The following is a 24,827-nucleotide window of genomic DNA, read 5'->3' as shown; positions in this document are numbered from 1 at the left end:
TAGCAGAGCAGAGATTCAAATGAGCGTGTAGGCTAATGTTTGTGTTTTACTGCTGCGCCACCCGAGCGCTCTAAATTTCCTATTTTTTTAAAAAAGACTTTGTTTAAAGGACAAAGTTGTTTGTAGATTTTATAGCTAATGCAAGAACTTCAGCAGGGCCCGCATAGTTTGATTTAATAGTATTCATATCATCATTTTTTGCTGTGTTCTACGCTGTATTTACATTTATTTGAATACTTTTGAAATGAATACTATCAATCATACCTCTTTTTTTTAGGAATACCAATGTGCTATTTTTGGCCTTTGAGGAACAGATACCAAACAATCTGTCATGAGTAGAAACCGGGCAAATGTAAAACAAACTGAACTCCAGTCTGAGTTTCATGGTACGTCCAAATTTTTCTTTTAGTCTTTATTTTTGACTAAATTCATCTTCGTAGCAGGTCCAGCTCAGCCCAGTTGCAGAATCTTGAATCTTGCTTCATCTGCCATGCCGGTTATGGCCAGCAGAGGGGGCACGGAGGCACAGATGATTGATTTGGCGGTTTCTCTTAAACTGATGTTCACATATTGTTGCCTCCTTAAGCACTGATTTGCTCCAGGTGAAGGTGTTTTTATATATTACGGTTTCAGCTCATTCTGTAATTCTTGTAAGTGCAAGAATTGAAATGAAATGAACTCAAGTGCAGGATGCTTGACCAAGGTAGAGCAATAAAAACAAAAAAAGGGAATAAACACAAATAAATGAGGTGGCCAAATTTATCTACCAGAAACAACAACAACTCTTATATTTCTCTATTACTTCCTTCTTTATTTCAGTAGTGTTGTATTTTGTAGGTGTAACTGCAACTGCACGAAAGAAAGAATACTTTACTGAGCCGAGTTCCTTCTTCTCTCTCACTCACTGTCCCCTCTGTCTGATACACAGTGACACCTACTGGCAGGAGTAATTACACAACAACAAATGTAATAGATTTTATCATTTTCTCACCACTGCGCTTCCTCTGCACCTTCTTTGTGGACATTTTAATAGTGAATTTTACAAAATATAAAGAAAACACCGTCCGCTGTCCAAATGTTCGCTGTATATAATATATATATATATATACAGTATATACTGTATATATATAGAGAGAGAGAGATATAGAGAGAGAGAGAGACGGTCGGAGTGAATGTGTTTGCGGCGTCACGTGTTTCGCAAATTTCTGTTTGTAATCCGAAATTTGTTTGTACGTTAAGTTGAAAAAGATCGTTCATAACCCAAAATGTTCGTATGGTAAACCGTTCGTAATTCAAGGGTCGACTGTAATTACTTAAAAATTGGTTAAATCATTTAACATTTTTCCCACAGAGCTGCCTCTTAATGGCCACCATAACCCGTCTTTCACTCTGGATGAGAACTTGGACGAGCCACGTCGAGAAGAATCGGCCCAGATGAAGAAGTAAAACGTTATAAAATTGAATAAACATATATAGCATTTTTCCATTGGTGTAAATGAATGAAATGAATTATCAGGTGTATTATAATTTGGATCTTTCTCTGAACGTTTGCTTCTAAAGGAAAAAGAAAAAACATGAGAGGTCAAAGGAGCAGATCAAATCAGTCGGGTTTTTCCAGCTGGTAAGAGCATTAACATTTTTGGCTTTGCACTTCCAATAGTTAGAATCTCAGCTCTGCTAGCAGCCGGTCGGGCGTCTATACGGACACCGATCGGCTGAATTGTGAACCCTTAAAGGATAATCTGTAACCCTGAGTCTGTTGTTTTCAAGCCTTTTTTTCCTTCTACAGACTCATCATTAAGTTTTTATTACAGTTTCGTTACGCCACGTGTCTGGAGGTCGTTCTGATGCTAGTCGCTCTTCTCTGTGCTGCTCTTCATGGCGTCGCCCTGCCTCTCATGTGTGTGGTGTTTGGAGAAATGACCGACAGCTTCGTACAGAGCGGACAACAGTTCAACTCTACAGGTTCATACACACGTTACACCCTCGACAGAGACACGACAAATTCATCTCAGTCTGGAGTGTCTGTACGGCACTGTGAGAAGTATTCGACTCCATCCTCCATCCTCTATCAAGTTTTGCATATAAATAATCTTAAATAAAATATTTATTTACTTATTTTAGGTCTTACACAAAGACAAAGGTGACCTGAGTAAATACAGGATACTTTTGCTAACGGATTATTATTTTATTTGATGAAGAAATAAAAGCTCAACACCTACTGCCCCACCGGTGCTGACACCTCGAATAATAAAGCGTCCAATTAATAAATACAACAAGTACAAAAATATGATGTGTGCAACCCGCTACGGAAAACAGGGGATAGAACAGGGATAGCGCAGTAATTTGCATTTTCTCCCTAATTTATCGTAGTAAATCTGTCTTCTTCTGGACTCCACACTCCCTCTGTGGGCCAAACTAGGCCTCACAGCAGGGCACGATTATTAACGTGGGTGAGCTGAGCTGCTAAATCTTCCTTCATTGTACAGCCACCCCAATACACCTTCATTACATATTTAAATGTCCCAACTTTTTCAGAAACACTGTGAATTTCAACATCGAATTACGAGAGAAAGATGCGATGTAAAATGAAGACACTATTAGTTTCCATTGTGAGAAGATGTTTGTATCTGTTGAGACTGTCCCTAATTATTTGTTTTCTCCTGCAGACAATGGTTGGTGTCTTTAGGTGCATCACGATTTGTTTCTTCTTTGTATCATTGCAGGAAATGTTACCTTTAACTCCACCCTGATCTCTGTAGGGTGTCTACATATTCCTGGAATCGACATAGAAACTTCAATGACCAAGTGAGTGTTTCTTCAACTCATTAAGGGGCCGTTGACCCAAAATGTACGTACTTCTATAAAAATTGCAGCACTTGAGGCAAACTTGATTGTTGTTTAAAAAAAGGTGGCACGGGGGCTCGGTGGGTAGCACTACTACCTCACAGCAAGAAGGTCCTGGGTTTGATTCCCAGATAGAGCAATATAGGTCCTTTCTGTGGAGATACAAAATTGCCCAGTGATGGACTGGTGATCTGTCCAGGGTGTTTCCTAGCTTTTGAGGAGTGGCACGTGGCTCGGTGGGTAGCACTGTCGTCTCACAGCAAGAAGGTCCTTGGTTAGATTCTCAGGTGAAGCAATCTGGGTCCTTTCTGTGTGGAGTTTGCATGTTCTCCCTGTGTCTGTGTGGACTTCCTCCGAGAGATCCGGTTTCCTTCCAGCAGTCAGGTTTACTGGAGATGACCTGCGACCTGTCCAGTGTGTTTCCTACCTTTTGCCCAACGAATTGCACCCACCGTGACCCTGACCAGGATCTGCACCTCTTCACACAGATACGCGTATTACTTCGTTGGAATCGGGGCGGCGGTGCTGCTCCTCGGAACCTTCCAGGTCACTCTGTTCATACTGACGGCGACGACGCAGACCAAGCGCATCCGAGAGAATTATTTCCACGCCATCCTCCACCAGCCCATGGCCTGGTTCGATACTCATCCCATCGGAGAACTCAACACTCGACTAACCGAGTGAGTTTATTCATACTGATGTTCATTAACGTTATAACAGAGCTAAAATACACCAGTGTCACAATAACTCTATTAATGCTCTCTTTTTAATCCCGACAGCGACATAAACACAATCAGCGACGGCCTGGGAGACAAAATCTGCATATTCGTGCAGTTCTTCTGCACATCCATTGCTGGTTTTGCTATCGGATTTGTTTACGGATGGAAGTTAACGCTGGTCATTCTGGCCGTGAGTCCACTGCTGGCAGGTTCAGCGGCGGTCTGGTCGAACGTACGTACAGTGAAACGAGAGCTAACGTGACGTTTTAATATTAACATACAATGAACAGGTCGTGTTTAAGTTCATATCTCAGCTCTGCTAACGACCAGTCGGCGCCTACACGGACAACGATCGGCTGGTTCGAGGGAGGAAGGGTTGAAAGGAGTCCTCATAACTGCTGCAGTTACTCCCTCTGCTGGCTGATCGATGGTGCTGCACAGAGACGGGGGATAACGGAGATCGGTGCGTGACTCTCCGTGCGTGATACAGATCTCTGTATGAACTCACCTGGTGCAGGTGAAAAGAAGCGGTCGGTACTGCACACGTGTAGTAGGGGGCGTGTGTTAGTCACAACCCCCCTCAGTCAGGAGTGGTCTGCAGCAGTAGAGAGGAATTGGATATGACTAGATTGGGAGGGAAATTGGGGGAGAGTTTTACTATTAATAGTGTTTGACGATCATGAAAGGGGATTTTAAGCCAGAATTTGGGAGCTCAGGTGGCAAATCATGTTCGCCCACTACTGCTGAGATCTGGGGATCCAGGGTTTGAATCTCAGCGGTGCTATCAGCCAGTCAGACGTCTGCATGGACGTCTGATTGGCTAATGTCTGAGTGGGTGTGACCGAAACAGCCTAACCAGCAAGAAGTGCACTCGTCAGTGCGTTCTCAGTGCAGGTCCCAAGCCCGGATAGAAGGGTACTGGAGTAAAAACTGTGTCTGGTATGAGGACCAGATCCTAAATACGGGATCATCCACAATTTAAAAATACATTTTTAAATAAAGTCAGGAATGCTTTTTAATTATATGGACACTATTGTTTGGACTATATTTAGAGCTTAATCCCTAATTTGTTAATTCCATACTTTGTTATTGTTATTAAAAGATCTAAAAAATGCTTGTAGACACGATATTTAAAACATAATCATGTAATTAAATATTATAAGAATTAATATAAAGAATTAAATGATTTGACCTGCAGATTCTTACCAGTCTCACCAGTAAGGAGCTATCAGCCTACGCTAAAGCAGGAGCAGTAGCGGAGGAGATACTGGTGGCCATCCGGACAGTCACGGCTTTCAACGGCCAAAATAAGGCTGTTCAAAAGTAAGAACCTCCGTATACATATTCTACATTTTCTCCCTTATTCTCCCAGTTTAGTCATAGCCAGTTCCTCTTCCTCTGCTGGAGACCCCGATGGTGTTTGAGGAGGGTATATCCTCCTGACACGCCCTCCCTCCACCAACCCCTTCTTATCCCCCCGTACTTCGGTGGATCGCTGTGTGTGGTCGGTCTCGCTCACGGAGAGTCACGCGCTGATCTCCACGTTCCTCCACTTCTGTACAGGTGCCTCGGCCTACTAACCAGGGTCCTTACACAGCGTCCAAGTCCCCACTACTTTTTAGTCCCGTCTTTTCCCACACAGCAGACTAGTGGCTGATTTTGTCTGCTGTACTGCTGATCGTGCACCACCATCGGTGACCCCTTAATATTAAAACTAGGTTCTGAAGGATTCTGGAACACAGACATGACTGGTTATTCATTCATTCATTGTCTTATCCGCTTATCCAATCAGCGTCGCTGGGGGGGGGTTGATAGAGCCCATCCCAGCTTCTCAATGGGCGCAAGGCACACAGTAATGCCCTGGACGGGACGCCCGTCCATCGCAGGGCCGACAAACATACATACATACACACACACACACACATACACACACTTTCTTTTATAGGGCAATTCAATGTCTCCCATTAACCGGTTTTAACCATGTTTTTGGACTGTGGGAGGAAACCGGAGCTCCCGGAGGAAACCCACGCAGACACGGGGAGACCCGGACTGCCCCGCCTGGGGATCGAACCCAGGACCTTCTTGCTGTGAGGCGACAGTGCCACCCATGACTGGTTATATTATGTGTGTGTATTTGTGAACACTTGTACTGGAGTGTGATTTCCATAAACTCTGTGCATTCCAGGTACGAGAACAACTTAATAAATGCAAAGAATTTTGGAGTGAAGAAAGCGATCACTACAAACGTAGCAATGGGACTCACGCAGTTCTTCATATTCGGAACGTACGCGCTGGCGTTCTGGTACGGCACCAAGCTCTCGGTGGACGAACCACAGAACTACTCCATCGGGAAAGTCCTGATTGTAAGATACAGCCTGTTTGAATCTTACTCAATATACATACATAATATGCAATAAGCCAACCACATTTCCAGAAAAGTTGGGACGTTTAGTAAAAAGCAGTATAAAGAAGAATGTGTGATGTGTTTCATTCTCTTCAATCTTTATTTGATTTCCAACTTTATTGTAGTTTGTAAATAGAAACACGTTTAGAATTTGTTCCTGTGACAGACTCCAAAAAAGTCAGGATGGGGTGTGTCCCCCCTGTGTTCCATCAGTGTTCCTATTCATTTCTGCTTTTTAATGCGTGAGGAACTGAGGACACTAATGGTTGCAGGTTTATGAGTGGAATTTTTCTCCGTTCTTGCTACGAGACTTCAGCTGCTCAACAATCCGTGCTCGCCATCGTCAGATCTGGACTGCAGGCAGGAAGGTCAAGCACACGCACTCTGTGTCTATGAAGCCTCGCTGTGGTAGAATGCTCAGAATGAGGCCCTGCAAAATGCCAATATACACCTTTGCATCAATGGTACCTTCATACATGTGCAAGTCTCCCCTGCTGTGAGTACTGATGCACCCATGTACCATTAGACGTTGGCTTTTGTAGCTTTCGCTGATAACAGTCTGGATGGTCCTTTTTGTCTTTGTCATTGGTTCGTTTGAGATGGGCTCAGGCCCAGAGAACCTGGTGGCATTTCTGTATAAAATAAATGAATGGTTTTGTCTTTGTGTAATGGAGTTTCAGGTTGCATTTCTTGATGCAGCGGCGGACTGTATTAAGTGACAACGGTTTTCTGAAGTACTCCCGAGCCAACAAAGCTATACTTATCACAGTAGCATGACGGATTCTGGTGCAATTCTCTTCGAGCGCTCAAAGGTCACATATATACAACCCAAGATTTATCTGGATTTCTTGTATCTTTTCACAACATTATGGACAGTAGATGGTGAAAGACTAAATTATTTGATATCATGTATTGAAAAATGTTCTTTTGGAACTGATTGATGCTTCTCTAATGAAGTTTGGAACACAGTGGCCATGCCCCATTATTGCTTGTACACACTGATCCTTTGGTGGACTATTTTATACCCGATCATGATTCCCTCACCTGGTACCAACTCGCCAACTTCTTTGATTGTGCTTCAGGCATCAAGTCTAGAAATGGCTTATTTTTACAAACTATATTTAAGTTGTTGCAGAGATGTTCACAAGTCACAAAATACGAGTCCGAGTCAAGTCACGAGTCAATATAATCTACACAGAACATACAGTATATTGTAAATGTAGCGTAGAAATAAAGAAATAATCTGTAAATTCAGATAAAAACAACAACAGATTAGCGAGTGTATTTAGCCGTTGTGCCTTTACTTTAATCCTCATTGTGTAAATGAATGTAATTTCTGTAACAAGAAGGTTCCAGTTAAAAGCTTCAACTGATACGTTTTGTTTTCATTACAGAACAAAAGCGCTCGATAAATCACGGCACAGCGGCCAAAATCCCAAACACAGCAAAAACAATCATAACCGCTGCTTACCTTAGCTTCTGTTCTTCCAGATGCTATTACATTTATAAGCGTGCGTCCCATTAGGAACAGAATCCGTTATTTTGTAAATGTGCTTATAATTAAAAACCTCCAAACTTTTCCCGGTGGTGAAGTAAAACAGGAAGTGGTCAGAAAGCCGATCGAGCGTTTCATTACCACGTCATCTGTGTGACGCAAACTGAATAAATGCAAATAACAGCATTTCTTACTAACAATTACAATCAGAAGCTCTGATTGGTTCAGAAAGCGTCTTACAACCATTATCACCGATTCTGTAGGAGCGTTCCATTCACCCTGGTTGTTCCTGTGAAGTGCACTACGTAGGGTATTCCCTACGTATTTTTTTTTTTACCCCTTTTTCTCCCCTTTTAGCGCATCCAATTGTTCAATTAGCATCGTGCTTCCTCTCTGTCTATGCCGAACCCTGCCCTGACGGAGGTGATTGAAGCTAACCCATATCCCCTCCGAAACACGAGCAGCAGCCAGATGCATCTTTGCCACCCACACATTGACGAGTTTGGCGCCACCCAGCGTTGCATGCGGAGAGACACACCCTAAGGGCACCCCCTCCCATCTCTGTGTAAGCGCCTCCAATCAGCCGGCAGAGAACGCAATTGCATTCTGACAGAGAGAGACCCACATCCGGTTCTTTGTCCCACCCCCCATATGAGCAACCGGCCAATCGTTGCTCATACAGCCACTCAGCTTCGAACCGGTAAAGCAAGGCTGGATTTGATACCACGTTCTCAGAATCCAGCCCTGGTTGCAGCGCGTCTCTTTTTACCGCTGCGCCACCTGAGCGGCAGGGTATTCCACCATTTTAAGTGGGATTCCAATCCAAAGGTAACGAAAATGTTCAAATGAAGTGAACCTAATGTTAACACATGCTGACGCTAGGGATTCTTGTTGTTTATGAGTCATGAGTCGAGTCAGAGTCATTTGAAACGAGTCCGAGTCGAGTCTGAAGTCCCCATCTCTGAGTTGTTGAGCCGAAACAAGTCAAATTAAAGTCGACTTTAATTATAGATTTTGGCGTTTGTTGCATTTTACCAAACGTCCCAACTTTTTTAGAAATTAGTTTGCAGTCAAAATAAAACCTTTGTGGCAAAAAAGACTAAAATCATTGTGTTTACAGAATTGTGTGTGTCTTTAGGTGTTCTTCTCGGTGATGATCGGTGCGTTCTCTCTGGGTCAGGGAGCGCCCAACCTGGAGAGTGTTGCTAAAGCCCGCGGCGCTGCGTACGCCGTCTATAACACTATTGACATGGTACTGACCTCTTAAAAAACCATATAAATATAAATAATTAGCATTCGGACTAAATCCACATCAGTTTTAATTGTATTTAATTGGGTTTTATTTTCTTCTCAGCCTCGTCCTATCGACAGCAGTTCAAACGACGGATACAAACCGGATCTAATCATGGGCGACATCGAGTTTAAGAACGTCCACTTCAGCTACCCGTCCAGAAAAGATGTGAAGGTAAATTAAGTGTTTAAAGAACTTATCTTTGTAAAATGATGTATAGAAATGAATAAAAACACAATAATATAACTATAAACATTCATGTTCCATTGTAGATTCTGCAAGGAATGAACCTGAAAGTCCACCATGGTAAGACGATCGCTCTGGTGGGAGCCAGCGGTTGCGGGAAGAGCACCACCATTCAACTGCTGCAGCGCTTTTATGATCCAGATGCAGGCGAGGTACGTATATCAAGTATATTTATTGTTCATCAAGGTGTATGTAAACATCGATTTCCAGTTTGCAGCTTCAGTAATGCTAGTTTAGAGTAACAAACCTTTGAGTGACTCTTACATTGAAATATTGAAATGGAATCACACATCACATCACAGCTTCCGCTTCGAGCCGGAGTTCGAATGACGGTTCACATGACGGTTGTGCAGATGCGGCTAAGGTATAATTGCAGCTTGCACAGCGAGCGGAACTTGTCATAAAGTCATAACGAAGCCCACCAATTGAGAGGGACGATGTGATTGGTCAGTTTTACTGTCAGATTAAATTGGTCTCATAAAATTTTATATCTGGACCGCCAATCACAGCACAACGGGGCAACAAAGGGACAAATTGCGTAAGCAGGTATGAAGGATTTATTTATTTAAGACCTTCCTTCCTTCTTGCCCATTGGCTGCTTGTGTGTCACAGGTTTGTTGGTTTCAGACCAACAAAATTACAGGGGCCAGAACGGCACCAAGTTTTTGGTCGAGAACCATCTTGAGGTGGAAAGCACCAAAGTGTTCAGGATTTTAGCACCAGCACCATGCCGGTGGAAATGTGTTATTAGATGTGACCACAGTGCAACTAGACATTAGTGTATTTATTTTATTATTAGTCTATTGATCCAAGTGATCAATAAAACTCAGATGGATAGACTAATAATAAAATAAAGTGTAGAAGGTTACAGCTTTAACACAAACGTTTGATAGTTTGCTTTGACCAAGGTATCCGTGTTTGCAGGTGACCCTGGATGGTCGAGATATCCGCACTTTAAACGTCCGTTGGTTGAGGGAGAACGTGGGCATCGTGAGCCAGGAGCCCGTACTCTTCGGCACCACCATAGCCGAGAACATCCGCTACGGTCGTGAGGACGCCACCGATGAGGATATCGAGCGAGCTATCAGAGAGGCCAACGCCTACGAGTTCATCTCCAGACTTCCAGACGTGAGAGACTCAAAGCTCTTTATAATTACAAAAACGTTGGCGTGCTGATGTAAAAGACTCAGAGAGTTATCACAAATGTTTGATAACCGGTTTAATACCTGACTTGTTTTTTTTTTGGTTTCCCGAGGCAGAAGCTGAACACTATGGTAGGAGAGCGAGGTGCTCAGCTCAGCGGTGGGCAGAAGCAGAGAATCGCCATCGCTCGAGCTTTGGTGAAAAACCCTAAAATCCTCCTGCTGGATGAAGCCACGTCAGCCCTGGACACACAGAGTGAATCCATCGTCCAGGCTGCTTTAGATAAGGTAACACCAGAGCGATGCTTCTCTACAAACTACCTACCATCAGTAAAGGTGGAAGGTTCTCTGGAGATGTGCTGGTGGATAGTAGTTGTGATCATCTGAACGTTCTTTTGCAGGCAAGAGCAGGTCGGACCACCATAGTGATCGCTCACCGACTGTCCACCATCCGCACGGCTGATGTCATTGCCGGATTCAAAGATGGTCAAGTGGTGGAGCAGGGAACCCACAGAGAGCTCATGAACAAGAAAGGAGTTTATTACTCTCTCGTCGCCCAGACATCCGGGAACGTAGACGACGAGACCGAAGAAGAACCTGAATCTAGCGGCTTTGAAGAAGAGACGTGTGAGGAATCATCAGCAACCGATACGGAAAATTTTGACAACCTGACGGCGGCACAGACTGAAAATGCTGGCTTTGACGAAATCTCAGAACAACTCCGCAGATCTCTGCGAACGAACCCGTCGAAACGCTCAAGGAGGAGAAAATCTAAAAAGAGCAAAAGACGAGAACAGGAACAAGTAAGTCATTTCTGAGAAGCTTCTTCTGCATTTGTCAATCCAGTTTTATTTATTTCGATCTTAAAATCAGGAAGAAGAAAAACTTCCTGACGTCCCTTTCACCAGGATCTTGGCCCTTAACAAATCTGAGTGGCCGTACATGATGGCAGGGATGTTCGCCAGCATCGTTGGAGGAGGCGTCTACCCTTGTGTGGCTATACTTTTTGCAAAGATCATTGGTGTAAGTAATCGTCTTCATTAGCTTTTGGCTCCGGTTTAATGTTTGTTTCTCAGTGTAGGATTTTATTCATGTCCTTGTGCAAGGGCTACATCATTTGTGCAAAATATTTTGGCTAAGCTTGGTAATTTACCCATTTCTTATTCAAACAACATGGACGATTGAAGGTTTTTTATTTATATGACATGATGCTGAACCCAGGGCATCCATCCACCAAGGGTGCAGACCAATCTAGGAATCACAGACCATGTTTTAACCATGCCCACCTCTGGAGGGGTAAAAGGAGGTGCAGCGAGCTAATGCGAGATGCATAGCCTGGTCCCAGTTGGACATGAATCTTGCAGATGGAATACATGTCCTGCTGCATAAGCTTCCTACACTGCCAGGATTGGGAGTCCTGTGGGGTGGCTGGGTGGATGAGGTGCAGATCTGTGTGGTTCCTTGTATGAAGGCCACCAGCAGAATTTCCACCACATAGGTTTGGCCAGGCAGCGTTGACACCACCAGAACTGGGGTTCCTTGAATGACAGAGGCTCAGCTTGTGTTAATTAGCACCCGGTTCATCAAGGGGTAGGAAACGTACATGAGGTAAGTAAGAGAGGAAGTAAATGGACTCGACATGGGTGTACGCTACTTGGCTAAAAAAATCATGGTGAAAGTGATATGCAGGCCTGGATTACTAGGATACATTTGGCTTCAAGGGATTAAATCATTTAATTGATTTTACATTTACATTTTCAGCATTTAGCAGACGCTCTTATGCAGAGCGACTTACAGAAGTGCTTCTATAGTGAACATTTCATTTCTCAAGTTTAGGAAAACAACAGTCAAAGAACACAAATAACTGCTAAAACCTGATAGAACCAAAGTGCCTTTTTTTTTTTTTTTTTTTTTTTTTTTTTTAAATGGAAAAGAATGGAACAAAATGTTAGTAAATAAGTACAAGTCAGCCTAAGTGTTTAGTAAAAAGGTGATGAAGGTTTTTAATCGTTTTTTAAAGACAGCAAGAGACTCAGATGTTCGGACAGACAGAGGAAGTTCATTCCACCACTTCGGCGCTAGAACAGAGAACAGCCTTGATGCTTGTCTTCCTTTAGTCCTGGATGGGGGCTCAAGTCGAGCGAGACTAGAGGCTCGGAGGTTGCGTGATACAGAGCGGGGTTTGATTAGGCCACGAAGGTAGCTTGGGGCTGGTCCATTTTTGGCTTTGTAGGCGAGCGTCAGTGTTTTAAACTGAATGCGTGCAGCTACAGGAAGCCAGTGAAGAGAACGCAGCAGTGGGGTGATGATGAGGCAGCAGTGGGGTGATGATGAGGCAGCAGTGGGGTGATGATGTGGCAGTGTTTGGGTTGGTTAAAAACCAGACGTGCAGCTGCATTTTGAATGAGCTGTAAGGGTTTAATCGTGGACATGGGAGCTCCAGCCAGAAGGGAGTTGCAGTAGTCCAACCGTGAGATTACAAGTGATTGCACCAGAATCTGGGTAGCTTCCCTGGAGAGAAATGGACGAATCTTCCTGATGTTGTACAGGAGGAACCGGCATGATCTTGTCATGTTGGCTATATGAGGAGAGAATGTCAGCTGGTTATCAAGGACAACACCAAGACTCCTTACCTTATCAGATGGTCTGATCTGGGAGTCATCCAGAGAAATTACTAGGTCCTGGGTTGGAGACTGATCTCCAGGAATGAGCAACATCTCTGTCTTGCTGGGATTAAGTTTTAGATGATGAGCCAACATCCATTGTGAGATATCTTGCAGACATGCTGAGATGCGAGCTGAGACTTGCGTGTCTGAAGGAGGAAATGACAGAACGAGCTGAGTGTCATCTGCATAGGAGTGGTAGGAGAAGCCATGGGAGGCTATGACCTTGCCCAGAGAGCAGGTGTAGATAGAGAAAAGAAGTGGGCCAAGTACAGAGCCCTGAGGAACACCGGTTGAGAGAGTGCATGGGGGAGATATGGATCCCCTCCATGACACTTGGTAGGAGCGCCCTTCCAGGTAGGAGGCCATCCATTGCCATGCTGAACCTGTTACTCCAAGGTTGGAGAGAGTGGACAAGAGAATGCTGTGATTCACTGTGTCGAAGGCTGCAGAGAGGTCAAGAAGAATGAGGACCGATGACAGTTTGGCTGCTTTGGCAGTTTAGCTTCTCAGTAGCAGCTACAAGAGCTGTTTCTGTAGAATGCGCTGCCTTGAAGCCAGACTGGTACGGATCGTGGAGGTCATTCTGAGTGAGAAAGGCAGATAGTTGGTTATAGACAGCACGTTCAAGAATTTTGGATAGAAAATTTTATAACGAACTCGATAATTAGCAAATCGGTTAATTCCCGATTCACTTCAGCTTTTACTGTGTTTGTTTTAAATACTCCAAGTAAACCAAGATGGTACAAAGACTTATGAGAACAAACTTTGTTGTTTGTTAGGTGTTTGCTGAGATCGATCCTGAAGTGAAGCGACAAAAGACTCTGATGTTTTCGCTTCTGTTTCTTCTCGTTGGAGTCGTGGCATTTCTCACCTTCTTCTTTCAGGTTGTGTCTCACCTATCTTATCTTCATTAATCATTCGTATACTTTAGATATAGCCTAGGAATAATCTGTGAGGCACCCCTACCATGTACATATTCTCATATGTCAAACACTGAAGCCAATTTGTTGCTTTTCATTACCTCATCGGTGTACCTGGTGTTTATTCTAATATTTCCCTGAGTGCTTAGTCTCTGAGGTTCTCTCAGGTTCCTCTCTCAAGTTCCCTGTCGACTAAACTGAATGCTAGACTAGTCCTGATCCAGCACTTAAACTGTAGATAGCCGACTGTGATACACTGACACTAGCAAATACACAACGTCACCGCTATTTGACTCCTGTGCAAGAATTGTACCTAAAAACTTTGCCCACAGCAAATCTGGTCCTCATACCAGACCTGCCCTTCCTGACGGTACTCTCCCCTTTATATCCGGGCTTGGGACCTGCACTGTGAGTACACTGACAAGTGCACCTCCCAGTGGCTAGGCTGTTTCAACCACCCCACCCTTGAACATTAGCCAATCATGTTTCTGGGCTAGAGTACTTCACCACTACACCACCCGAGTAAGATCCTATAATCACTGTGTGTATGACGAAAGCAATCAAAACAATAATCATAACAATATATTTACATTCTAATACTTTTCAACTGCTGTCGACACAGGGCTTCATGTTTGGTAAGTCCGGAGAGATTTTGACCATGAGGTTAAGAAGCCACGCCTTCAAAGCCATACTGAGACAGGTATGGAAGCACTTCATTTACCTGGTCTAACATTTATTCTGCATATTCTGTTTGTTTTTATTGATGATAAACTTTTGATCATCTTTTTCTCATGAAGGAAATTGGCTGGTTTGATGACCACAATAACGCAGTGGGAGTCCTGACCACCAAATTAGCAACGGATGCATCACTTGTTAAAGGAGTGAGTGGAACCTAGTGATGTTGTACATGTACTGTAGATTATACTGTCAATTCAATATTATTGCTTAACCCTTCTCGGGGCCCTGTCATGATGGTAGCCAAAAAATTATAATATTTCTATCAATGCACCAATAATAATCCCTTTTTTACCTCATGTATCCTCTTCATCAGGCATCAGGATCCAGATTGGGGTTGGCAGCAAATTCTATTTGTTCCCTGGGCATCGCTATGATTGTAGCCTTCGTACACTCCTGGCAACTAACTCTACTAATTCTTGCCTTTGTGCCCCTCCTCACTGGCGCCAATTTCATCCAGATGAGAGCCATGGCGGGTCATGCTTCTAAAGACCAAGGTGCACTCGAGATGTCAGGCAAGGTATATGGGTTTTAATCATGTGTGTCTGTACCTTGACTTCCTTGGCTACCTTTGACTCTTGACTTGATACAGTTGTGCTCAACATTACTGGCAGCCCTGAATATTAAGTACAGAACGAGTAGTCTCAGGGGTAAAGAACCATCCAGGACATGGTGGAAAAAGCCATTCTTCTGCACTTTGGATGCATGCTTTGGGTTGTTATCCTGCTGTAGGACCCATTTTGTTTAACTTAAACCTAGTCGTCATATGTTTCATTGTTCCTGTAACATATTAAAGGCCTCCAGTCTCAGTGGCAGCAAAGCAGCCCCACAACATTATGTATCCTCCTCTATTTTTCACTGTGAATAGGGTGCACGTTTCTTCACAGGATTCATTTTGTCGTCTATAAACAAAACACTGGTATGCAATGCCATGGAGCTCTAGATTGGTTTCATCTGTCCACAGATAAGAAAGCACTGAGAAAAAAACACTTTTAAAATTATATTACTTAGATTAATTGTTGGGGTCTTAAGCAAAGTCCTTAAACCAAATATACATCGAGACTTCCATTACATCTATGAAGGTAAAGTCCTTTTTAATGAACATCAGTATATATAACATTGAACAAATATGAGGGACATGCATGAAACTGGTCACACAGGGTAGGTATGAAAATCTAAACTAACTTGCACTAATACTTTGGTCTGCAGATATCTACAGAAACCGTAGAGAACTTCAGGACTGTTGTTGGATTAACAAAAGAAAATGTCTTCTTCCAGAAGTTTAATGACAGCCTCAGTAAACCATACAGGTACATCACAGTCCCTAAACGTGTTCATATGTGTATATTAGTCAAGTGCATACAGTAAGTGTGATTTATTTATACGTATTGTAGGTCTGCCCTGGCTAAAGCACCTATTTATGGAATTACCTTCGCCCTGGCTCAAGCCATCCCGTACCTAGTCAATGCAGCAATCTTCTGTTTCGGAGCCTGGCTGATAGCACATTGCTACACACAGTATGAAAACGTTTTCCTGTAAGTGCATATGGTGCAAAACATCACATATAGTTTGTGTTTTCACTAGCCACCAAAAATAACACAGGAAAGCCTGAAAAGTTCAGAACTTTGATGGTATATTAGGGCTACTGTAAAAAATTGATTTGGAGAGTAAACTGGGAATGATTTGCATTTTCAGCATTTAGCAAACGCCTCTATCCAAAGCGACTTACAATAGTGTGACAGTATACAGTCAGAGCACATGAGGGTTAAGGGTCTTGCTCAAGGGCCCAACAGCAGCAAGCTTTTGATTACTAGTTCAGTACCTTAACCGCTAGGCTACAACTGTCCAAGATTTAGAGAATAAAGTGAAATATTATGGCTTAGCAACCTCCTGGTGTTAAAATACAGAACATTAAGGATTCTGTAAGGTTTTACTTTGGTATTGTTTTCACAAATAAAGAATTTCTCATTCTCCTGGCATATCAGCATCAGGTTTGTTGTTAGTATAGGGGCGCTAACATGGCTTTGCAAGAAACTGCATTGATTTAAAGTTTGAGTTTTGAATTTTAGGTTTGAATTTTGAATATTAAATGCATGTTTAATATGAAATTAACTTACAGCCGGTAGAACACCACAGACTTTTAGGAAATTGTCAGATATTTTGAAGCAGAACTCGCCGGTCAGGACACGGCTAAGCCATAGTATTTTGACTTTATTCTCAAAATCTTTAAAAATTAACACTGTTTAAAAAAATTTAAGTGGCCCTAATATGCAGTCGTACAAAACAGTAGGAGAATTTAGCTGACCAGCAAAATAAGCTAAAATAACGTAACGCCGTATTTTAAAAGAACTACATTTCCCATGAAACACCGCGCTCATTAACGCGTATTAGCAACACCTGGACTCAATGCTATATTAGCGTGAGTTCACAACAACGCAGTGCTTTAGTCTTTAATTCTCGTTGACTGAGCCAGTATGCTTTATGGTATGCAAAAATATATATTAAAAAAACTAAACAATACCCTCTGTCCTAAACTAAAGTGTTTTTAAAATTAATTTAGAACGTGAGCAGTGAGTTGAGGAGATTCGGTTGCTTGTTATGTTTACTTAAAATGTGGGACATTTACTTCTAAATTAGAATTGAAATCACAGTAATTAAGGCATACCTGTCTGGTTTACCCTGCGATCTGATCGGTTATTTAGAATTATCGCTTTTATAACACGTTCAAACGCTTTTTATACCGTTTAGTGGTAATCTATGCAGAGACTTGGGCAGGAAATTCTGTTGATGACGTCACTGCTCATTTAGCTCAACGGTAGAGCGGAGCGCTTTCATTGTTAAACATCGAGTTCGAATCCGGCGCAGGGTGACCAACATAAATACTGAAATCACACAAACACTCCCAATAAAGTGTTTTCTTGCACTTTGGTCCAAACCCTGCGCTTGTGAATTAAATTATTTATAATGTAGAAGGCATTATTCTGATTATTCACCACTACTGCAGTCTATACAAACAGTGCTGAATCCTGAATTCTGCAACTCATTCCAATATCAGTATAACAAATTATAGCCTTCTGTAATCTCTAAGATGTTTTCTGACCACACTAAGTTAAAGAATGTAGATGTAATAATCAGAGAAGACATGACATACACCAAGGTAATGAATGTACTGTAAATGTATGGAACCCTGGGGAGAACAAATCCATTGAGTTCCTGATATTATAAAACATTCCTGCCAGATCAACAGCTAACGGGAACACTGACGGATTCTAACATGGGACGTGTCCCCCTCAATGTATATTGTGTTTACAGCCTGATACCACACCTATTAGTGTTCTTTGTGCACATTTATTTGTGTGAACTTGACGGGGACAGGTCTCTTTGTGATCTGGGTAGGTGTAACTGTAAACCGCAGAATAATAAAGAATGCAATAGTAATGTGGGTTGGGTTCAACAGGTAGATCCCACTGCTCAGTAAGCCAGCCATGGTGTTCCTAGGGGTCATTTCTGACTACATGTCTTTGGTTTATTATTGTATACTCCAGCAAAGCAGGGTTATAAAAAAATCAGGTTTCTACATTAAAATCTCCCTGTAGCATCCCCCTTTAAATGATGGCTTGAGACTTGACTGATGGTATAAATTGCATTTATTGCTTCTCCTTGACAGCTTACGTTAAACCTTCTGAGCATTAATACAAAATAAACCACCGTAAGAGCTGAAAGAAATAAAACATACAAACAATTATAACACATTCTTCTAGAACAACCTTTCCATATAAACATGTACATAAGCACATAAACTAACATAACAATTCGTTACATACCCTTGCAAACATACAAAACTACCCTCTTGCATTACATACATACGTTGGGCAATGTTAGCTTTAGCATTCGCGCTAATGTGCGGATCCTTCCGACAGACGCATTTATCAAACTTTACTTATAGATAATATAAACATACTAATTAACAATAAAACATAACTTACACACCTTGTGCCTCTTAAAGGGGGGCTAAAACCATATAAAAGCTGCTTTATTTGCTCCTTTCAGCTGCTGCTCTGCCGCCAAACTAATCTGTTTTTTACCGTTAACCTGAGTTCACCTAGTTTCACAATAAAAGTCCCTCATACAAACATACTGTATGTGGTGGTTAAATTCACAGGCAATAAAATACAAAATAATTAGCACTTACTAAACAAATACAAAAACATTGTTATTCTTTGGGGTTATTTACACTCCCACCAAATTATATGTGTTTTAACTAAAGAACATGCACATATAATTTCCACATTTGAAATAACTCTTAATGTTTCACAGTTTACAGTCCTTGTACCATTCTAAACCGCTTCTAGCAATAAAACCAACTTTTGAACTGGTCGTTCTACCACTGAAGGCTTTCCAAGACGTTCACCTTTTTTGTTTAAATTTCTATCTCCTAAAGAGATTTTAGCCCTTCTAACCAGACCGTCCTTATCAATAACAGTCTCTATGACCCTTCCGAGTCTCCAGCAGTTCCTTGGTAAAGTGTCCTGTGAGTCTATCACTACATCTCCAATTTGCAAGTTCCTTTTAGTAATATGCCAACGCTGTCTTGCTATGATGTTGTGCAAGTACTCCTTTTTCCAACGACTCCAAAATTGTTCTGTCAGATACTGAACTTGACGCCATCTTTTGCGACCATACAGATCTTCTCTTTCAAATTTACCTGGAGGAGGTAAAGCTGTGATGGATTTCATAGTGATTAGATGATTTGGTGTGAGAGGCTCCAAACTGTTGGGACTATTCAGATTGTCGACAGTGAGTGGACGATTGTTAATTATTGCCATAGCTTCATAGAGAAAGGTCCGTAGAGATGAGTCGGTGAGTCTTCCTGACGAAAGTAGAAGTGTGGCATTTAACACGTTTCTCACAGTCTTTATTTGCCTCTCCCATACTCCTCCTGCATGGCTGGAATGAGGTGCATTCAAAACAAATTCACACTGATTTTCCGTAAGAAAGGTTTTCAGTCTATCCATATCAAGTTCTTGTAATGCAGCCTTCAATTCATTCTTTGCACCTACAAAGTTTGTGCCTTGGTCACACTTTATCTGATGAACAGTACCTCGTAATGCAATAAAGCATCTCAAGCTGTTAATAAATGCATCAGTTGACATGTCTTCTAACATCTCAATATGAATGGCACGAGAACAAAAGCAAGTAAGGAGCAAACCATACCTTTTGTGTTGCTTTCTGCCCTGTTTAGTCAGAAATGGACCAAAACAGTCCATCCCGCAAAAAGTGAACGGTGGTGAGGGTTCTACCCGTTCTGTAGGTAGGTCACTCATTCTTTGACCTTCAACTGGTCTTCTGAGCTTTCGACATGTAACACACTGATGAATGTGAGATGCAACTGCTCTGTTTAGTCCAGTAATCCAATAGCCATTGGATCTGATTTCATTGATAGTGAAGCCTTTGCCCTGGTGTTTTACCTTCTCATGGTAATGAGCAATTATCAAACTGGTTATGTGATGACCTTTAGGGATGACCTTTGGGTGTTTGAATGAACTTGAGGAGGATGAATGACCAAGTCTTCCTCCCACCTTGAGTACACCATCTTTATCCAGAAAGACATCAAGACTGTACAGTTTGTTGTGAATTGGCAATTGACTTCCCTTGCTCAACAGCTTTATTTCATTTTCATAAGCTTGCTTTTGTAGATCTTTGATGAAAAGAAGCTCTGCGCTTTGCCTTTCTTTTACCGTGGAGAGTGTATTTGATTTGTCTTTCTTTACACGACGTAAAAGACGTGCTACTGCTTTGATGGCTCGTGACCATGAGGAAAACTTAGACAGCCTGTCTGCAAGGGTCACTTGTTCTTTGGTCCTTGTCTGAAGTACATGGGACCTTTTGACTTCCGGATCTCCTATTGGAAGATCATGGATCAATTCTGTTGAAGGTTTAATTTCCTTTTCCCATAAAAACTTGGGGCCCGTAAACCAATTAGATGAAAGTAGCTCATCTATCGTTCTTCCTCTGGAGGCATTATCGGCGGGATTCTCATCAGTTGATATATAGGCCCACTGTTGAGGATTCGAACAGTGGCGTATTTTCTGTACTCTATTTGCTACAAAGGTGTGGAAGCGTCGAGCATCGTTGTTTATATACCCTAATACAACTTTGGAATCCGTCCAAAAGAACTCTTCCACGTTGGTGTAGCTTAGCTCTTCTTTGAGCATGTTGCTAACTGTGACTGAGACTACTGCTGCTGTCAGTTCCAGTCTGGGTATGGTAACTACCTTCAAAGGAGAAACACGGGCCTTGCCCATGATAAGAGCACAATGAACTTCTCCCTTTTCATTTTTCAACCTCAGGTAGGAGCATTGACCATATCCCTTATTGCTAGCATCTGAAAAGTGGTGTAGTTCCCTTTTATTCACCTTCCCAAAGTTAGTTGGTACATAACATCGGGCTATACTAATTCTTTCTAAGTTTGTGAGATCATCTAGCCATCTCTCCCACCGTGGCCTTAGTCTTTCAGGTAGTAGATCATCCCAACCAGTACCTTGATGGCACATCTCCTGCAGGATCCCTTTGCCATTAAGGAGATATGGAGCGACAATACCCAGGGGATCGTAGATGGAGGCAACAGTGGACAGTATGCCCCGACGTGTTGCTGGTTGGTCCTTTGCTGTAATTTTGAATGTGAAACTGTCACTTTCAATGTCCCAGTGAATTCCAAGTGCTCTCTCAAGAGACATATCATTCAATGTGAGGTTTTTCGTTTTAGTGTCTGTTGCACGTTCTGATGGAGGAATACTCTGTAGGACCACATTACTATTTGATACGAATTTGTGAAGACGGAGACCACCATTTGCACATAGTTCACGTGCTTCTAGTGCCAGCTCAATAGCCCTTTCTGCTGACTCTACACTTGTTACTCCATCGTCCACATAAAAGTCTCTTGCAATGAATTGTGCACCCATTGGATATAAATGACTGTTATCTTTTGCCAGCTGTTTTAGCCCATAGTTCGCACAACCTGGAGAAGACACTGCACCAAATAGATGGACTTTCATTCGGTAGTCTCGGGGTTGTGTGTTAGTGTCTCCATTTGTCCACCACAAGAAACGTAGATAATCACGGTCTTTAATTGGGACATGAAATTGATGGAACATTTTCTCAGTGTCACACATCAAAGCAATGTGATGCTGGCGAAAGCGAATGAGAACACCTGTTAGATTGTTTATCATATCCGGACCTGACAGTAGGTGTTCATTGAGGCTGTTACCTTTGTGTCTTGCAGAGCAGTCAAATACAACTCGCAACTTGTCCGGCTTTTTTGAGTGATATACTCCATGATGAGGAATGTACCATTTTTCACCACCAGCACCTTCTTCATGTACTTCCTCTACATCACCTCTTTCAATGAGATCCTTCATATAGATAATGTAATTATCCTTGTACTTCTCATTTACAGAGAATTTCCTTTTTAGGTGATTGAGTCTTATTATAGCAAGCTGCCGGTTGTCAGGCAGACATGGTCGTTCCTTAAATGGCAGGGGCATTTCATAATGTCCTTGTTCATTTTTCCTTATGCCTTTCCTCAGTATGTCCAGAAAAATTAGATCCTCTTGAGAGACAGTTTTGCCATCTCCATGGGTGTCCTTAAAATCAGACTCGAGAATTTTGATTGCATCGACTGGTGTCATTGCAGGGAGCTCTTTAACAGTTACTCGATGACAATGACCAGTTGCCATAAATGTACCAGCTTGCAGTGTTGAGCAGCCTACAATACTCCACCCCAAATCTGTAAGAATTGCATATGGCTCATTATCTTTACCAGATATGACCCTCCTTGGGACTAGAGTTCGGGGGCAGTTGTATCCAATTAGGAGACCGACCTCACAGTCAAGAAGAGGAGGTAAACTATCTGCGATGGTTGTGAGGTGTTCCCAATGTTTTGCCGTCTCACGAGTTGGTATGTGCTCTCGATTTGCAGGTATACAGTCCTTTGTGTAGGTAGAAGGGAGGTCAATATGTATAGTGGAGTCATAGCCTCTTACACAAAGGTCCGAAACTCTTTCACTTTTCATGATTCTATTTTCTCCCATCATTGTAGTAAGTTTTAGTTTTACTGGCTGTGTAGCCACCTGTAATTCCTTGCTTACATCTTCATCAATAAAGGTGGTGTCACTCTGCGTATCCAAAAGCGCATAAACAAGCTTTTCTTTAGATGGATTCCTTTTATAAGACACCCATACCGGCACTATCATTGAGGTACTAACTTCTTGACCTTTACTATGGACATTGAGTGACATAACAGCCGTAGGCTCAGTTTCATGCTTTGGTCGCGAATCCTTGCTTTGCCAGGGTCCCTTAGTGGTTTTCTTATAGTTGTCGTCATGGAGACAAGTAGGGTGTCTACCTTTACACAACTCACAGGTGTGTCGACGCCGACATTCCTTGGCACCATGGCCCAGCCTTAAACAACCATAGCACAGCCTGTTGTCTTTAACATAAGCCCTTCTGCTTTCTAGAGACTTGGACATAAACTCTGGGCACTTATGCAGATAATGACCGGTATCGTGACACAGCATACACTGAGTTTTCTTTCTTTCTTGATTTGCTGGGTGATCATTACTGTCTTCAAGAGTTTGAGTGTTCAAGACACTGGCCTTATTCCTTTTAATCTTTGTGTTCCTTTGATCATTGTAAGACTCAGATGAACGTAGTGCAAAAGTGGAAGTGATTGGATTGCAGGCAATTTCTGCTTCTAGTGTCATGAACTGAACAAAATCCTGGAAACAGGGAAATTCCTTTCCTTCTGTGAGGGCTATTGTGACCTGACGGTTCCATCGAGTAGCTAGCCAGTCTGGTAATTTTAGTGTCAACTTTTGATTTTCTTCGCAATCATTTAGAATGTCCAAACCCTTCACATGAGGCATTGCCTGCAGACATGCATTCAAGAAATCAGAGAAATCTCTTAATCCTTCAGCATCCTTGGACTGTAATTTCGGCCAATCTGACAGCTTCTCTCTAAAGGCTCTTTGAATTATAAATGGCTGGCCATATCGCCGATTTAACTTCTTCCACGCATCATTATAAGCTTCCTCGTCCTTACGATAGAAGGTGCCCTCAAGATATTTTTGGGCCGAACCACTGACATATCTCTTAAGAAAGTGCAGTTTGTCCGATGCAGGGATGTTCTTTCTATCTATTAGTGACATAAATGAAGCTTTCCATTCAATGAAGTGAAGTGGATTGCCATTAAACACTGTTGGTTCTGGAACTGGCAGTCTGTTCATGGCTATGCTGTCTTGAACAGCTTGGGCTAAGAAAGATATGTCGTTTGTTGAAGTTGATCGGACTTCATTAGACTGCTGATTGGCAGAGTGAGACACATGACTTTGACTTGCAGGATCCCTGTGAACTGAATAAATGTCATTTTCTTGTTTCACTTCTCTGTCATAAGCTTCTAGTCTGGCGTGAGCAGCCTTGACGCTCTTTTCAGCTTGCAAGCATTCTAATTCGGACTTGTGAATTTCTAATTCCTTTTTCTGTTGTTCCTCCATGGTTCTTATCCGTTCCTTAACTTTCCTTTCCTCCTGTAAGACCTTGTATTCAGCCTCTTTTGCTGCTAATTCTGCAGCTGCATCTGCTCGTTTGGCTGCAATGCAAGAGGAATCGGAGTGATGACTGATGCTTGACTGTGAAGCTGTTGAACCATATATGGAACAAGCGTAGTCAGGAACAAGTAGCTCACGCAGACGTTGCCTTTCGATTTCAGCATCAAATTCTCCATTTACACCAGTTAATCTCTCATAAATTATTTTGATAATGTCTTTAGTCACGGCATCACAGGCATCAACCTTACGCCTTACATCAGCAGCAGGTGGAATGTATTCTCTTAATTCGTCATAAAGTTTGTTAATGTCACCCTTTGCCCCTTCGAGACTGTCTATTAGCAATGTCAAATGACTTTCTGAAATATCTAATTTCAATTCTTGCCTTGCCTTTCGGGCTTGTACTTTCCATTGTTCATACAAACTTAAAAGTCTTTTCTCTTTTTTAAGAAATTCCTCCTTTTGATAAGTTTGCATTTTTTCTGTAAGAACTCGTGGGCGTTCAGATCTTCTGGGCAGCTCTTTAGTGTTTTGAACGTTACCTTTTAGTTCAGTTAGAATTTTTTCTTTAGTCTGTATGCTTTCCTTTATTTCTCGTCTTACTGCGCCCTCTGTAGTTTCTCTTTGGAGAATGTCTCTGCCTTCTTCAATCTCTCTTTGAAGAGTAATAATCTGCTCTTCGTTGTCCTTTGTGTTTAATGTGGATGTGGACATGTTTCAGGTCTTAATGTAGCAGTGTGCCTTAAAACTTTCTTGACCA

The 24,827-nt window shown here is 42.2% G+C and overlaps 2 protein-coding genes across 3 annotated transcripts in view; one reads left to right on the top strand and one right to left on the bottom strand.

Annotated features, from left to right (window-relative positions):
* Positions 1–24,827, top strand: part of LOC134310037 (ATP-dependent translocase ABCB1-like) — a 31,485-nt gene that overhangs the window by 1,495 nt on the left and 5,163 nt on the right. The window contains exons 2-22 of the mRNA XM_062991553.1: positions 1,352–1,442; positions 1,561–1,621; positions 1,815–1,977; positions 2,727–2,808; positions 3,336–3,527; positions 3,627–3,798; positions 4,765–4,889; positions 5,752–5,929; positions 8,604–8,717; positions 8,820–8,930; positions 9,029–9,154; positions 9,927–10,130; positions 10,262–10,432; positions 10,546–10,947; positions 11,018–11,167; positions 13,590–13,694; positions 14,353–14,430; positions 14,528–14,611; positions 14,782–14,985; positions 15,675–15,775; positions 15,860–16,000. Of these exons, the coding sequence (XP_062847623.1) occupies positions 1,352–1,442; positions 1,561–1,621; positions 1,815–1,977; positions 2,727–2,808; positions 3,336–3,527; positions 3,627–3,798; positions 4,765–4,889; positions 5,752–5,929; positions 8,604–8,717; positions 8,820–8,930; positions 9,029–9,154; positions 9,927–10,130; positions 10,262–10,432; positions 10,546–10,947; positions 11,018–11,167; positions 13,590–13,694; positions 14,353–14,430; positions 14,528–14,611; positions 14,782–14,985; positions 15,675–15,775; positions 15,860–16,000 (3,055 nt within the window). The remainder of the gene's footprint in view (positions 1–1,351; positions 1,443–1,560; positions 1,622–1,814; positions 1,978–2,726; positions 2,809–3,335; positions 3,528–3,626; positions 3,799–4,764; positions 4,890–5,751; positions 5,930–8,603; positions 8,718–8,819; positions 8,931–9,028; positions 9,155–9,926; positions 10,131–10,261; positions 10,433–10,545; positions 10,948–11,017; positions 11,168–13,589; positions 13,695–14,352; positions 14,431–14,527; positions 14,612–14,781; positions 14,986–15,674; positions 15,776–15,859; positions 16,001–24,827) is intronic.
* LOC134310729 (uncharacterized) lies at positions 18,095–24,394 on the bottom strand. Of its 2 annotated transcripts, none has more exons than XR_010011332.1 (2): positions 18,456–19,600; positions 18,095–18,181 (listed from the first exon to the last, which is right to left on the bottom strand). XR_010011332.1 is itself a non-coding variant. In XM_062992364.1 (2 exons), the coding sequence occupies exons 1-2, from the start codon at positions 24,014–24,016 to the stop codon at positions 18,139–18,141; spliced, it is 4,380 nt and encodes a 1,459-aa protein (XP_062848434.1). In that variant the 5' UTR covers positions 24,017–24,394; the 3' UTR covers positions 18,095–18,138. The 2 variants fall into 2 exon arrangements, 1 of the variants encoding a protein (XP_062848434.1); XM_062992364.1 differs by lacking the exon at positions 18,456–19,600 and adding an exon at positions 19,680–24,394.

This window comes from Trichomycterus rosablanca, chromosome 3 (assembly GCF_030014385.1).
Source record: "Trichomycterus rosablanca isolate fTriRos1 chromosome 3, fTriRos1.hap1, whole genome shotgun sequence".
Classification (NCBI taxonomy): domain Eukaryota; kingdom Metazoa; phylum Chordata; class Actinopteri; order Siluriformes; family Trichomycteridae; genus Trichomycterus; species Trichomycterus rosablanca.
The sequence above is the reverse complement of the archived record's forward strand: the minus strand, read 5'-3'. Positions and strand labels throughout refer to the sequence as shown.

Coding starts and splice junctions, on each gene's coding strand:
- LOC134310729 (XM_062992364.1), bottom strand. CDS start 24,016: ATGGAGGAACAACAGAAAAAGGAATTAGAAATTCACAAGTCCGAATTA. Junction 18,182..19,679: donor GGCAGAAAGCAACACAAAAG/GTATGGTTTGCT, acceptor TATTTCTTTCAG/CTCTTACGGTGGTTTATTTT.